This window comes from Monopterus albus, unplaced genomic scaffold (assembly GCF_001952655.1).
Source record: "Monopterus albus unplaced genomic scaffold, M_albus_1.0 scaffold245.1, whole genome shotgun sequence".
In the NCBI taxonomy this organism is placed as follows: domain Eukaryota; kingdom Metazoa; phylum Chordata; class Actinopteri; order Synbranchiformes; family Synbranchidae; genus Monopterus; species Monopterus albus.
This window is the reverse complement of record NW_018128125.1, coordinates 444304-457574: the sequence shown is the minus strand read 5'-3', so window position 1 is coordinate 457574 and position 13271 is coordinate 444304. Positions and strand designations below refer to the sequence as shown.

At 39.2% G+C, this 13271-nt stretch overlaps 1 protein-coding gene across 2 annotated transcripts in view; it reads right to left on the bottom strand.

Annotated features, from left to right (window-relative positions):
- ppox (protoporphyrinogen oxidase) overlaps nucleotides 1–13271 on the bottom strand; it is a 46428-nt gene that overhangs the window by 22585 nt on the left and 10572 nt on the right. For both annotated transcript variants that reach the window (XM_020620663.1, XM_020620662.1), the window contains exons 5-6: nucleotides 10128–10260; nucleotides 2349–2493 (exon numbers count right to left, since the gene is read on the bottom strand). In XM_020620663.1, the coding sequence (XP_020476319.1) occupies nucleotides 2349–2493; nucleotides 10128–10260 (278 nt within the window). The remainder of the gene's footprint in view (nucleotides 1–2348; nucleotides 2494–10127; nucleotides 10261–13271) is intronic.

The window sequence follows — 13271 nt, the reverse complement described above, 5'->3', positions numbered from 1 at the left end:
AGATTGTGACAAAAAAAATGGCAAGCCTGACCCCAGAGCATGTGGACATGCTCACCTTCCTCCATATTAATGCCTAGGTGGAGTAGTAAAGCAGGAAGTAAATAAGAAAAAACAAGAGAAAGATGATGTATAGAAGGCAAGAGGGAGGAAAGAAATGAAAGAGGGAGGGGAGAGAAAGAAGTGGACATTATGTTCTGTGCTTGGATGTGTTACTGACAGCAATTACCGTTTTAAAAAGTTTCAAACATGTTATACAAATTTAACAATTTGGTTTCACTGTTTGCTTTTCACTTACAAGTAACAATTTGTGTTCTTCCAGAAAGTTTAAATTTACTTGGTTCATCTGTTTTTTCAATATTTTACTTGAATTCAAGTTTTGTTTTGATTTTACTAGTTTTATTTATTTTATAATTTTATTTATATACTGTGTGTTCTGTACAGTTAAGAGAAACTTTCATTTTAATAAAAAGTTTGAAATAAGTGACCAATGGTTATATTATATATATATATATACACACACATATATAAATAAAACAATTATTCGACTAATCGAAAAAATGATCGTTAACAGCCCTAATTGCAGCCATATGCTAAAATCATTTAAGTTCATTTTTTTCCTCAATGTACACACAGCACCCCATATTGCTGTGCTGTGACCTCCTGTCACAGACATAAGTATGGGAGCGAAGGTCAGACATCCTCCCATTTCTTCCTCCAGCACTTCATGAATGAAATCCCTCCCTGCTGAGCGGTGAGTCCCGGATATCGTTTAGATTAAGTCTGCAGTCCTCCATGTATTCTCACTTGTGTTTGTTTTATAATTGATTTATTCATCCACTTTTCTTTCAATAATAAACTATTTAATGTGCAATTCCTGTGAGTTCCTGTGATGAAAGATTCATACTGTCGATTTTTAGTTTTCACCTACACTTTAAAAGTCTTCATCTGAAAGCACTGGTTTGGTTGGCGCAGTAAAAACAACATTTTCCTGTCTGGTTTTCTAATATAAAATATGAAGAATATTTAATTTGACTGATGAGGGTCATTATTATAAAGATAGTGTTTTTGTTTGTTTGGTAAGTACATGTTAAGTACATCTTGTCAGTCAGAATGAAATATCCTGATGTAGAGTACTTTGAAAAGTGCACTCATATGTCATCATAAACCACATTATTATGATTTACCATTTAGATTCATTCTGAAGATGTTAGATATTACCAGGCATCTGAGGAAAAGTACAACCGGGTCATGTACAAACAAATGTTTTCTTTTTCACAGATTTGACACCACATAAAAAAGAAGACAGTTAAAAAAAGGGGAAGTGGCAAATTTACTGAATCTCAAAACTCAAAACTGCTTTGTGTGGTCACACAGCTTTCTCCTTCCCATTTTTATTCAACCACCAAACCTACAACTGCTTTTAAGAGAAGCACATTAAATCACATTTTTGACCATCTTTCCCACATTTTCACACCGACTCATCTATCTGGGTGAAACAGACCAAAATGCCACTGAAGCAAAATGACATGTTAAACATGACGACCAACGTTTACCATCCAACCTGACAGCACTGGAGAGGATCTGCAAGGAGGAATGGCAGAGGATCCCCAAATGCAGGTGTGAAAAACTTGTTGCATCATTCCCAAAAAGACTCATGGCTGTATTAGCTCAAAAGGGTGCTTCTACTAAATACTGAGCAAAGGGTCTGAATACTTATGACCATGTGATATTTCAGTTTTTCTTTTTTAATAAATCTGCGAAAATGTCAATTCTGTGTTTTTCTGTCAATATGGGGTGCTGTGTGTACATTAATGAGGAAAAAAAATAAACTTAAATGATTTTAGCATATGGCTGCAATATAACAAAGAGTGAAAAATTTAAGGGGGTCTGAATACTTTCCGTACCCACTGTACATATATACACACATACATACATACAGATCTCTATTTTTATTTTTATCTCGTTTCCTGATGCACATTCCTTTTTGTTTGCATATTACTTCTTTACTTTCTGTTCTCTCAGCCTTATATTGTTTACTTGTCCTTTGCTATTGCCGTACAAGAGGATATGTACATGCACATTGAGAGCTGCTGTACCAGAGTCAAATTCCTCGTGCAAATTCAATGTATCAGAATCAACACACCTGGCCAACAAAGCTGATTCTGATTCTGATACATTGTAAAGACCCAACACACTTTTTGATGATATTTTATGAGGATATTTAATTTTGGTGTCTATGTTCCTTGTGTGAGTGCATTCAATCTTGTTTGTATTATGTTCCAAAAATAAATGAGAAATGAAACAAAAAGTTAAGATCAGTAACAAGCAGAATAAGTGCTAGACTGTACCTGAGCCCAGCAGCAGGCCCAGTGTCAGGGAACCTCTGCGCTGCTCTGCGTTGTAGAGGAGAGGAAGACACGAGCGCACACTCAACTTCTTGCAGTCCCCAGCAAACACACCACGACACAAACTGTCTACAGCAATGTCTGCCAGCTGGACACACATAGGAAGAAAAGAAGAAGAAAATAGCAAGTACATTTATGGTTATATATAGAAGAATAATGGTGACATTAATAAATGTGAATCTAATTTATTTACCATTAAATGAGAGGCACACATTTTTTTAAATCTATCCTAATGCAATACACATACGCTGGTTCTATATTGAAAGAATTAATTGTTTGCCATAATTATTCTTCCTGTCCATCAGGGTACCTTCCAATAATGACAAGGAGGGTTGTCCTCAATAGCAAAAAGTCACTTTCTTTACAAAAGACCAAGGTTACAACTGTATGAGATTTTCATGGTATGATAACTGTTTCAGAAAATATCATGGTTTCAGGGTATTATGGTATTACGCAATATTATCAGCTACAACCCTCAAAGCAATGTAAACAAAAGGGTCTTTTTTATTGTATGTGACTGTGCCAGTTGACTGAGCTGGACTGCAGCACTAGATTGACTCAAGATTGAATCCTGCACTGAAAATGCAAAGTATTATCACAAAAATGTACTTAATTAAAAGTAGAAGTAAGCTACTCAATGCAGAAAAATGTTATACTATACTGTTTTATGATAATACTATATATTACATAACAGCCTATCACTCACATCACTGCATTGGTGTAAAAGCAGGATTTTACTCTTGTGGTTGGTTGAGATTGAGCACTGCTGAACTAGTTTGTATCCAAGTGCAACTAGTATTTTCATTTGGGATTAAACAGCTCATTATTGCCTCCATTAATCGGCTGAGTGGTTTGTAAAACTTCTGACTATAGTGAAAAATACCGTCACAATGCTCTAAACGATTTTCAAAACAGTTCTTAATTTACTGTAGTTGCGCAATAGACCAAGCCTGCTTGTACCGTCACACACGGCCTAAAGCTTGTGTGCGTGTGCACGCATTTTTTTTTTCCTCCCTTCAGTATCGGTAATAAGCAAATATGCATGGTATACTGTTCATAATTACCTTGACGTTAGTTTTTACATAACATCTGTAAGGATAACATAATGTTGATGTTATAACTGCCAGCTAGCAAACGTTAATGTTACCAGAATGGGGGAAAATGCAATTCTGTGCAGACATAGGCTAGCTTCAGGTAACTGTCTAACTTCCATAAAACCCGAGGAATAAACATTGCTAAAGAGAGGGGCTTAACATTAGTCAAAAGCTTCACTGTCCATGTTTTTGTGGAAGTAACATAAGAATTGTGTTTTCTTTAGAGCACTCACTTCATGTCTAACATTATACAGAGCTTGCCATGTTGCACAGCTAATGTTATGTTGGGCAATGTTAGTCCCCAGCTGTTAAACGCTTTTATTTTTAGGAATATTATCCTCTGATAAAGGTTGGCAAGTGTCTAAAGTCAACTTCCTAATCTAAAACTGAGCTAAACCCTTCATGCTGAAACTTTCTATTCCATTTTGCTGTTTTTTATTATACGCATTTAACTTCACTGAACATTTAACCCAGTGGACATCCTGTCATTCTTGTCCAGTCTTGTCAGTTAAGTCATTTCTATTACTCAGACAAGTATAAGTTCATCTGTAACTTGTTAGCTAACAAAACAAAGTCTTATAAACATAGGTTTCTATCAACAGGAAGCAGAACAGGATAGCAGTGAGTTGTGGTAGAACATTTCAGGCCCAGGATATGCTGCAGGATGAGCCAGTGGAGTGTAAATTGTAGGAGGAGTGCTTGGTCTAAAGCTGCAACATTAGTCTCATTCAGGCAAGTAGAAATGTGTACATACATTTGTATATGTTGTATTTTTGAAATTTAGATTTTGTGTTAGCTGTGTATCTGTATTATATTTCACCTGTCTTGTGTGGCATTCATGTGGACGGCAAAGTAAGAATTTCATTGTATAGGGAAACACATTTCCTCACTGTGCATATGACAAATAAACACTTTGATCTTTCTAAATATTATGCATAATGTAATACGCTGAATGGTCAGATCATTGTTTTAATATCACACATTGTGTGTCCATTTACAGAGTAACCTTACTCTGAGGACAAGCCAGTAGTTCAGGTTTAGGGATTGACCGCTTTCAAGGCTGGTGGATCAGGTGAAACAGTAGGTTTCCTGTTATTAGATGGCCAGAAATAAATGTGAAATGCACCTCTCAGAGTTAAAACTGGAAGTCAAATTAGTGCTCCTCATTTTGAGTTCATCACTGTAAAAAGTGCCAATTTGTTCATCCCAAGATTAATATCTAGAGCAGGGGTGCCCACACTTTTTCGCCTTGCGAGCTACTTTTCAAATGACCAAGTCAAAATGATCTACCTACAGTTAAAATACTAAACATATATTTATTTATATATGGAGTATACCTTATGTAAACACAATATATGTTGGCACACCTTGCATAACTGCATGAACCTTAAGGCACACTACAGTTCAGCACTTTTTTGGTCTCACACTACAGTTCAGTACTTTTTTGGTCTTTAGTTTACTTTGATGACTTGCACTGAATGGAATCATCCAAGTCAGAATTGTGCTTGCTCACGTTTCTTTGTAGGGAGACTGACCCAATGTCTGTCTCACACACACACACTGACAATGTCCTTGCATACTAATATATAGCACGTTCTGGCTTTTGTACTATGTCCTTGGATGCTCCATCTATCCACACAAGGCACTCAAATCACTGCTCCTAGAACATGTATGATCTTGTATTCTCATTTGACAGTTCACTGTGTATTAATGATGGTTCACTACTGAGACACTATTTATTTACTGTTCATACAACCAAAGCATTGAGATGAATCATGAAGCTGTTTATCCACAACTTTATGTGGTGAGACAGGAGGATCTATTTGAAGATTGCCTGGTAAAGCATGTTTTTTTGCCAATGACATGGTCTAAATTATTCATAGTAACATCAGTTCCCCACGGGTCTTGATCCTCCTCGGGGGGGGGGGTATGCCGTCCTAATTTTTTTGATTAATGATGCCCTGAGTTTCTCACCTCCCCCTCATGTGTTTGTTCTGCCCTGATAATGAAACCAAATTGATTTATTCAAGAAATTATATTTTTGTTTTGCAATATAATAATTTTATTTATTTATGTAAATCCTGTTGCCAAAAATTCTTATTACAGCGCCAAAGGTTTATTAATCCATAGCCTAAAATAGATGGACTGACACACAGTCAGATTTTGGTGATTTTGTGGGGTTTTGTTTCAATTTACTCATTCTACCTTGCTTTGTATGTTAGCCAACTGTTTTCAGCATTCAAGTTATAGTGGTTATTAAGCGCAATTCACAACAATGGAAGAAATATGCTGATTTCAGATTTGTTGTAAGTTGCATCCTTGTTTATCACATCATCTTGTCATTATTTTTCATGAATGTAGCTACTGTAGGCAACCAGCAATCTGTGACAATCCAGTTCTTAGTCACATCTAAAGTCTTGATTGTTGATCAATATCAATGATTCAGTGGCTTGTTAGCCAGCTGCAGGCTTGTGGATTCCTGCCTGTTCAACTTCGTGGTCTGATACTAAATTTGAATGTAATCAGCTATATTTTAGAGATACTGTATGAATAACCCCATCATAATAATGTCCTAATTTAGTATTACCTACCAATTTAATTTTCACTTGTAAATAAAATGGCATTTATATTTAATTTCATTTTTAACAATTCATATATGGAACAAGCTTATGTGCACCCACTTTTCATGTCAACCCCACAAGAAGCAGACTTTTTTTCCCCAGTTATAGTGGAGGCCACGAAAAGTACTGCAGCCAGTGTATTTAAACAAGCAATATGAACACTGCAATTTAACTAAATTAAACAATTACCATTAAAGTATTAAGAACCAATTTGCACAAAGTTAGGCTAACCAAACTGAACTCAGCTGACCTGCTGCAGGGGCAACTGTCTTTATTTTTCTCATGGCCATTATAATTTATCTGAAAGCTGAACCCACGCTCTGCTCTCTCACTGAAGCCTGGACTTGCCAGCTCCACTTTTGCCAAAGTTTTCTGAAGTTGGGGAACATTTTTCTCAAGAAGTAATTAGAAGTGGCTATGAACATGGGATTTTCTGATCCTGAAGCATTCACTTCACCAGGAGGAATCTGCTGCATGGCTCCTTCTGCACCCCTCTGTGATCCATAGTGGTCACAGATGCGCTCTGTGGCCTCCAGTCTGTGGCTCTTCAACAGTTTAACAGCTTCCAGATAGCAAGGTGTCAAGATTCAAGATTTTTATTTGCCATTTATGCATAAACAGACAGTCTAGGCATATAGGAATTTTTGGGCCGCTCTCCTTTGGAGTCATGTAAGGAGACAAAAATCAGAAAGAACATTTAGTCTTAAAATAAAAAGTTACATGAGGGCGACAAAGTATTAAAACACAATACACAAAAATAGGGTAATAGTATTTTCCACAGTGAACTTCAAACATCGCACTTAGTAATTCACATGGTGGAGCTGGACATGTCATTACACTTTATGAGGTAGTGAGGGGTTACTGCACATACTGTATATTCTCACATTTCTCACATTTTCGTATTTGCCATCAGTCTTACTGTGGCAGGGAAGAAGCTGTTGTAAAGTCTTGTTCTGTGTGTGAGATGATACTGTCCGCCCTGCTGTGTGCGAGGCTGTAGGTGCACTTTTTGTTTCTGAGCAGAGAGTGAGCTGGGTGGAGTGAGTCTCTGATTATGTTCTCTGCCCTTTTAGGACAGCGCTGTGTGTACAGTGTGTCCATAGCAGGCAGTTCAGTCCCAGTGATCCTCTCTGCAGTCTTTATGACCCTTTGAAGAGCCTTCCTCTCTGCCTGTGTGGTGTTACCATACCAGACTGTGATGCCAGTAGTGAGGATGCTCTCTACCAGTCCTTTGTTCAGTGACCAGCTCAGGTCAGATGTCACCTGCAGGCCCAGGAACATGTGGCTGTCAGCCCTCTCTACCTCAGAGGCAGCAGAGGGAAGGGGTTCTTCCTGAAGTCTATTAGTTCTTTTGTCTTGTTTATGTTGAGGATGAGGTCATTCTCCTCTCCATAAACAATGTCATTCACCAAGTCTCTGTAACCCGACTCATCTCCCCCTTGATGAGGCCCAGAATGGTGGTGTCATTGGCATTTTTAATGATGATAGTGTTGTCATGGTTGGAGACACAGGGTGAAGAGTTTGGGGCTGAGACAACAGCCCTGTGGTGAGCCTGTGCTGATTGTGAGCTCAGCAGACACCCACCCTCCCATTCTAACTACTTGTGGTCTTTCAGTCAGGAAGTCCAGAATCCAGTTACAGGTGGGAGTTGGGACACCGAGGTCTGTCATTTTCCTAATCAGCCTACCATACATAGACATGATGGCAACTGATGTGAGCGCCACTGTCTTAGGTACCGGTATGATAATGGATTTTTGAAAATGCAAGGAACTACTGCTTGGGTTAAGGACGGGTTGAAGATGTCTGTATACACACCAGCTAGTTGATCTCCACAGGCTCTCAACACTCTAGGGGGGACATCGTCTGGTCCCGTAGCCTTATGGGGGTTTACCTGTTTCAGGGCCTTCAGGACCTGTGTGTGCGTCACCTGAAAAGCAGGTCCCCCGGGTTGCAGGGGGATTTTGAGGGGGTGTCTGTGTTCAACCTGTCAAACCTCACATAGAAGTTGTTGAGGCTGCCTGGGAGGGTGGCGTCCTGAGGGGCTGTGTTTGTTGATTTGTTCCTGTAGTTTGTGGCTGCCTGGATTCCCTGCCACATGCTGCATGTGTTGTTATTCATGTAGTAGGTCTCCAGTTTTTGGAAGTATGCTCTCTTTGCAGCACTGATGGATTTCTGTAACTCATACTGGGCTTTCCTATACTCCACTTGGTCTCCTGGACTTAAAAGCCTCTTGTCTCTTCCTGATTTTCTGTTTTATACCCCTATTAAACCAGGGTTTCTGGTTGGGGAAAACATACACTGTTCTAGCTGGTGCACATATGTGATGTAGTACATATTCATGGATGTTGTCTGTGGCCCTTTTGAAGATGCTCCAGTCTGTGGCCTCCAGACAGCCCTGCAGGCTGGCCTGTGCACAGTCGTTCCAGGTGTTAAGAGTTCTCATAAACTACACTCACAATGATAGATTCGCGCTCTCTAGGTAAATAAAATGGCCTTAGCTTTAGTGTTAAATATTCCACATCTTCAAAACAAAATTTAGAGATAATCTTAGAGTCTATGCACCAGGAATGTTTGACGAAGGCGGCCATTCCTCCCCCTCTCGTCTTGTCACTTTCAGCGGCACTGCAATCCTGTCTGAACACAGAGTAACCATCCAGAGTTATATCCTCATCAGGAGTTTCCTTTCCCAGCCATGTTTCACAAAAACACAGCAGGGAGCAGTCCTGTATGTCCTTCTGTGAGATAATCTGAGCGTGGATTTAGTCCAATTTATTATCCAGAGACTGGACAGTTGTGAACAGTATAGTGGGGAGGGCTAGCCTGCCACTGCTAACCAAGCGCCGGAGCCTCTGTTGCCCCCCCCCCCCGTCTGCCTCGTCTCCACAGGTGTGTTGAGTAGGTCTCAGTTATCCTTTATCCACACATCAGTTCCTCTTTTTCAGCTCATTTATCAACACCACAGCAATTTGGATTTTTAGTAGCCTTACTCCAAGTTAGGTTAAGGTAACTTGCCCTCTGTGTTCTAATCTGTCATTACTAAAAGAAATTAGGTCAATGACGGAAAATATTGGGTTAACCTGTGCTTAAAATTTTATAAAATGTCAAAAATTCAAAGTAGTGTAAAATTCCCCTCATATGTTTCGAGCAATGTCTTCAGTTCTTTTGTTTTCCTAGTTAGTTACAAAACTGATGAAAACAGCAAATCCTCAGAAGCCAGTTTAGCATTAGTCCCAGGAGAACAAAGCTAAGCTAAAATGCTGACATGATATGTAAGACCTGACCCAGATAAATGGAAAATATTCAGTATTAATCTAAATATCCTTTTGTATTAAGACACCAAAAACACCATTATTTGTACTTTTCCAACTGTAATGCATAACACACTGCACATTTCACATTGGTTAATATTTAGTATTATATAGTGTGAATGTCAAATTAAATATTTATATATAATTTTTGTACCTAATCATTTATATTCATACTATGGTCAGTACTGGATGGTGAAAACAGGCATTACGTTTTAATTTATATGACATTAAAAAGGTCTTAAATTTCATTTTGTGAATGTGGCATAACCCCTGCCACAGTCCTCGTCCTGTCTGAAGATAGAATCATAAATAAATAAATAAATAAAACTCATCTGAGGCCATAACATTCAAGCCTTGTTTTATGACAAACTTGAACAAATGTAAACTTATCCTTTAAGCCAAAGAATCACAGCCCTAAATCAGATTCATTTACAATGAAAATATTCAACAGATGCTTCCCAGTTCTCAGGCTTTACTGCTAACATGACACTATGTCCGATGTCAGTTTAATGAAACTCACAGTGGTGTAAGAACTATGAGAATTGTTTCTGAATACACAGGATTATCCAGAAATCAACTCAAGTAAGGCTCTGGATCATACATCGTGCTGGCTGACAACTGGACAGCAAAATAGTTGGAGAAAAAAAAATCTAAACGAAGATCACTGTGACAGAAAAAGTCAAGAGAATTTCCCCTCACCTCCTTTCCCAGCCGCCTAGAAACAAAGGAATGGATAGACTCGTCATCCTCCGTGCCTTTCTTCACCAATATCTCCATGGCGATATTCAACAGAAGGGGGCGAGAGAAGGGTGGGACTGTTCGCAAAAGTCCACTGAAAGAAAGATGGAGAAACAGGCACACTGTGAAAGAGAAATAAGTAGTTCATGTACAAAAGGACCATAATGGGCCCTTTTCACAATGATGTCAGCTAACATTCAGATTCTGTGGCAAGGGGGTATCACTGTTTGTGGTTCTGGGGCAGGTTAGCCTGTTGCCTCACAGTGAGAAGGTTGTGGGTTCAAGACCTTTCTGTGTGGAGTTTGCATGCTCTCCCCATGCTTGCGTGGGTTCTCTCCGGGTACTCCGGCTTCCTCCCACTGTCCCAAGGATATGTGCCTTAGGTTGATTGATGGCTCTAAATTGCCTGTAGGAATGTATGTGTGTGTGTGTGTGTGTGTGTGTGTGAGTGGTTGTTTGTCTGTGTGCTAGCCCTGCAATGGACTGGCGACCTGTCCAGGGTGTACCCTGCCCGCAGCTGGCTGGGATTGGCTCCATGACCCCGTTTGGGACTAAGCGGTTTAGAAGATGGATGGGTTCTGGGGCAAACAGATCTAAAGCTACAGTAGAATATTTCCTTAACACTTGTTTCAAAAAAAGCATATTAGCACCCACTAGAATATTATTTACAATGTAAATCACATTTGTCCATAATGTAATTTATTTTGATTTATTTTTTGTTACTACTTTAGATCATTGGTAAACGGAGCCCTATGACAGCTAGCAACTGACATTCTCAGTTACTGTACACAGGAGTAGCAGAGTAGTCAAATTTTATTTGTATAGCCCAATATCACAAATTTGCCTCAAGGGGCTTTACAATAGGCACAGCCTGCTACAACCTGTTCCTCGAATTGGATTAGGACCACCCCAAAATCCTGTATACCGGACAGATCAACATAATAGATTAATATACTGTAAATGTATTGGTGGGCAGCACGGTGGCACAGTGGTTAGCACCGTTGCCTCACAGCGAGAAGGTTCTGGGTTTGGGCCCCACGCCGGACCCTTCTGTGTGGAGTTTGCATGTTCTCCCCGTGCTTGCGTGGGTTCTCTCCGGGTACTCTGGCTTCCTCCCACAGTCCAAAGACATGCAGCTTAGGTTGATTGGTGTCTCTAAATTGCCCATAGGAGTGCATGTGTGGGTGTGTGTGTGGTTGTTTGTCTATGTGTTAGCCCTGCGATGGATTGGCGACCTGTCCAGGGTGTACCCCGCCTTCGCCCGATTGCCGGCCGGGATTGGCTCCGCCCCCGTGATCCCGCTCAGGGAACAAACGGTAGAAAATGAATGAATAAATGTATTGGTTTAATATGAATAGATAATACCTTAAAAAAAAGCTGTACAGTTTAGCTGCAATATCAATAGCTTCACTATGCTAACTAGGATCAAGACATGGGTTATCAACTGGTTCAGGCACAGTCCAGTCACACGCAACTTCACAGGAATGTGTCATATACAAATACAGTAAAACCTTGGATTGCGAGTTACTTGGTCTGCGAGTTTTTTGCAAGACGAGCAAAAAATTTTGTATAAATTTTAACTTGATAAACGAGCGACATCTTGCAATACGAGTAGTACGTACACTGTCTGCCGAGCGTCACATCACAACTGAGCCAATGATTCTTCTCTCTCTTTCTCGCTGCGGGATAGTGAGTACAGTAATTGTCTCCAGGTCTCACTCATATAGTCATTTGTACTGCAACAATGGACCCATTGGAGAAGAAGAAAAAGGTTGAAAAGGAAGGCGGTAAGAAGGAAATTATTACAGTGGAAGTTAAAAAGGAAATTATCCAGAAGCATGAATAAAGTGTGCGAGTGGCCGACATCATGAGATTTTATAACAAGTCTACGTCGACAATTTGCACAATATTAAAGAAGAAAGTAGAAATAACAGGGCTAGATGCAGCAAAGCTGTTATTTTTAAATGGATAAATGGTTGTGGAATGAATCATCAGCATACATGCATACATATACAGACGTGGACAAAATTGTTGGTACCCTTCTGTTAAACAAAGAAAAACTCCCAATGGTCACTGAAATAACGTGAAACTGACAAAAGTAATAATAAATAAAAATTTACTTTGCTTTTGAATTGTGGTTCAACAAAACCAATTAAAAAAAAGAAACTAATGAAACTGGCTTGGACAAAAATGATGGTACCTCTAGAAAGGATTGAAAATAATTTGACCATAGAGACATGTTAAACTAAAGTGTGTCCTCTAATTAGCATCACAGGTGTTTTCAAACTTGTAATCAGTCAGTCTGCCTATTTAGCGGGTGAAAAGTAGTCACTGTGCTGTTTGGTATCATGGTGTGTACCACACAGAACATGAACCACAGAAAGCTAAGGAGAGAGTTGTCTCAGGAGATTAGAAAGAAAATTATAGACCAACATGTTAAAGGTAAAGGCTATAAGACCATCTCCAAGCAGCTTGATGTTCCTGTGACTTTTAAATGCTTCTGTTTAACCACAATTCAAAAGCAATGACTGGTTTTCATTAGATAATTTTCAGTAAATTTTTATTTGTTATTACTTTTGTCAGTTTCATGTTATTTCAGTGACCATTGTGAGTTTCTCTTTAACAGAAGGGTACCAACAATTTTGTCCACGTCTGTATATTGGAGAGAGAGAGAAACACACACACAGTGGATACGAAAAGTATTCAGACCCCCTTAAATTTTTCACTCTTTGTTATATTGCAGCCATATGCTAAAATCATTTGTTCATTTTTTCCCTCATTAATGTACACACAGCACCCCATATTGACAGAAAAACACAGAATTTTTGACATTTTTGCAGATTTATTAAAAAAGAAAAACTGAAATATCACATGGTCATCCAATGAGGGGTCATTTGTCTGTGTGCGGAAATCTGGGACCAAGCTATTGTCCTGCAAATGAGGAGAGTGTCAGCTCTAACTGTACCGTGTTCCATCTTTATTTACTTTTCAAAAACAAAACATCAAATGGTATTTACACCTCCTGACAAATCTCACAAGTGTTCCCTTTCGTTTGACACCAAGAGTAACCAAATACACCGTGTGGTTGCGGAGATATACACATTT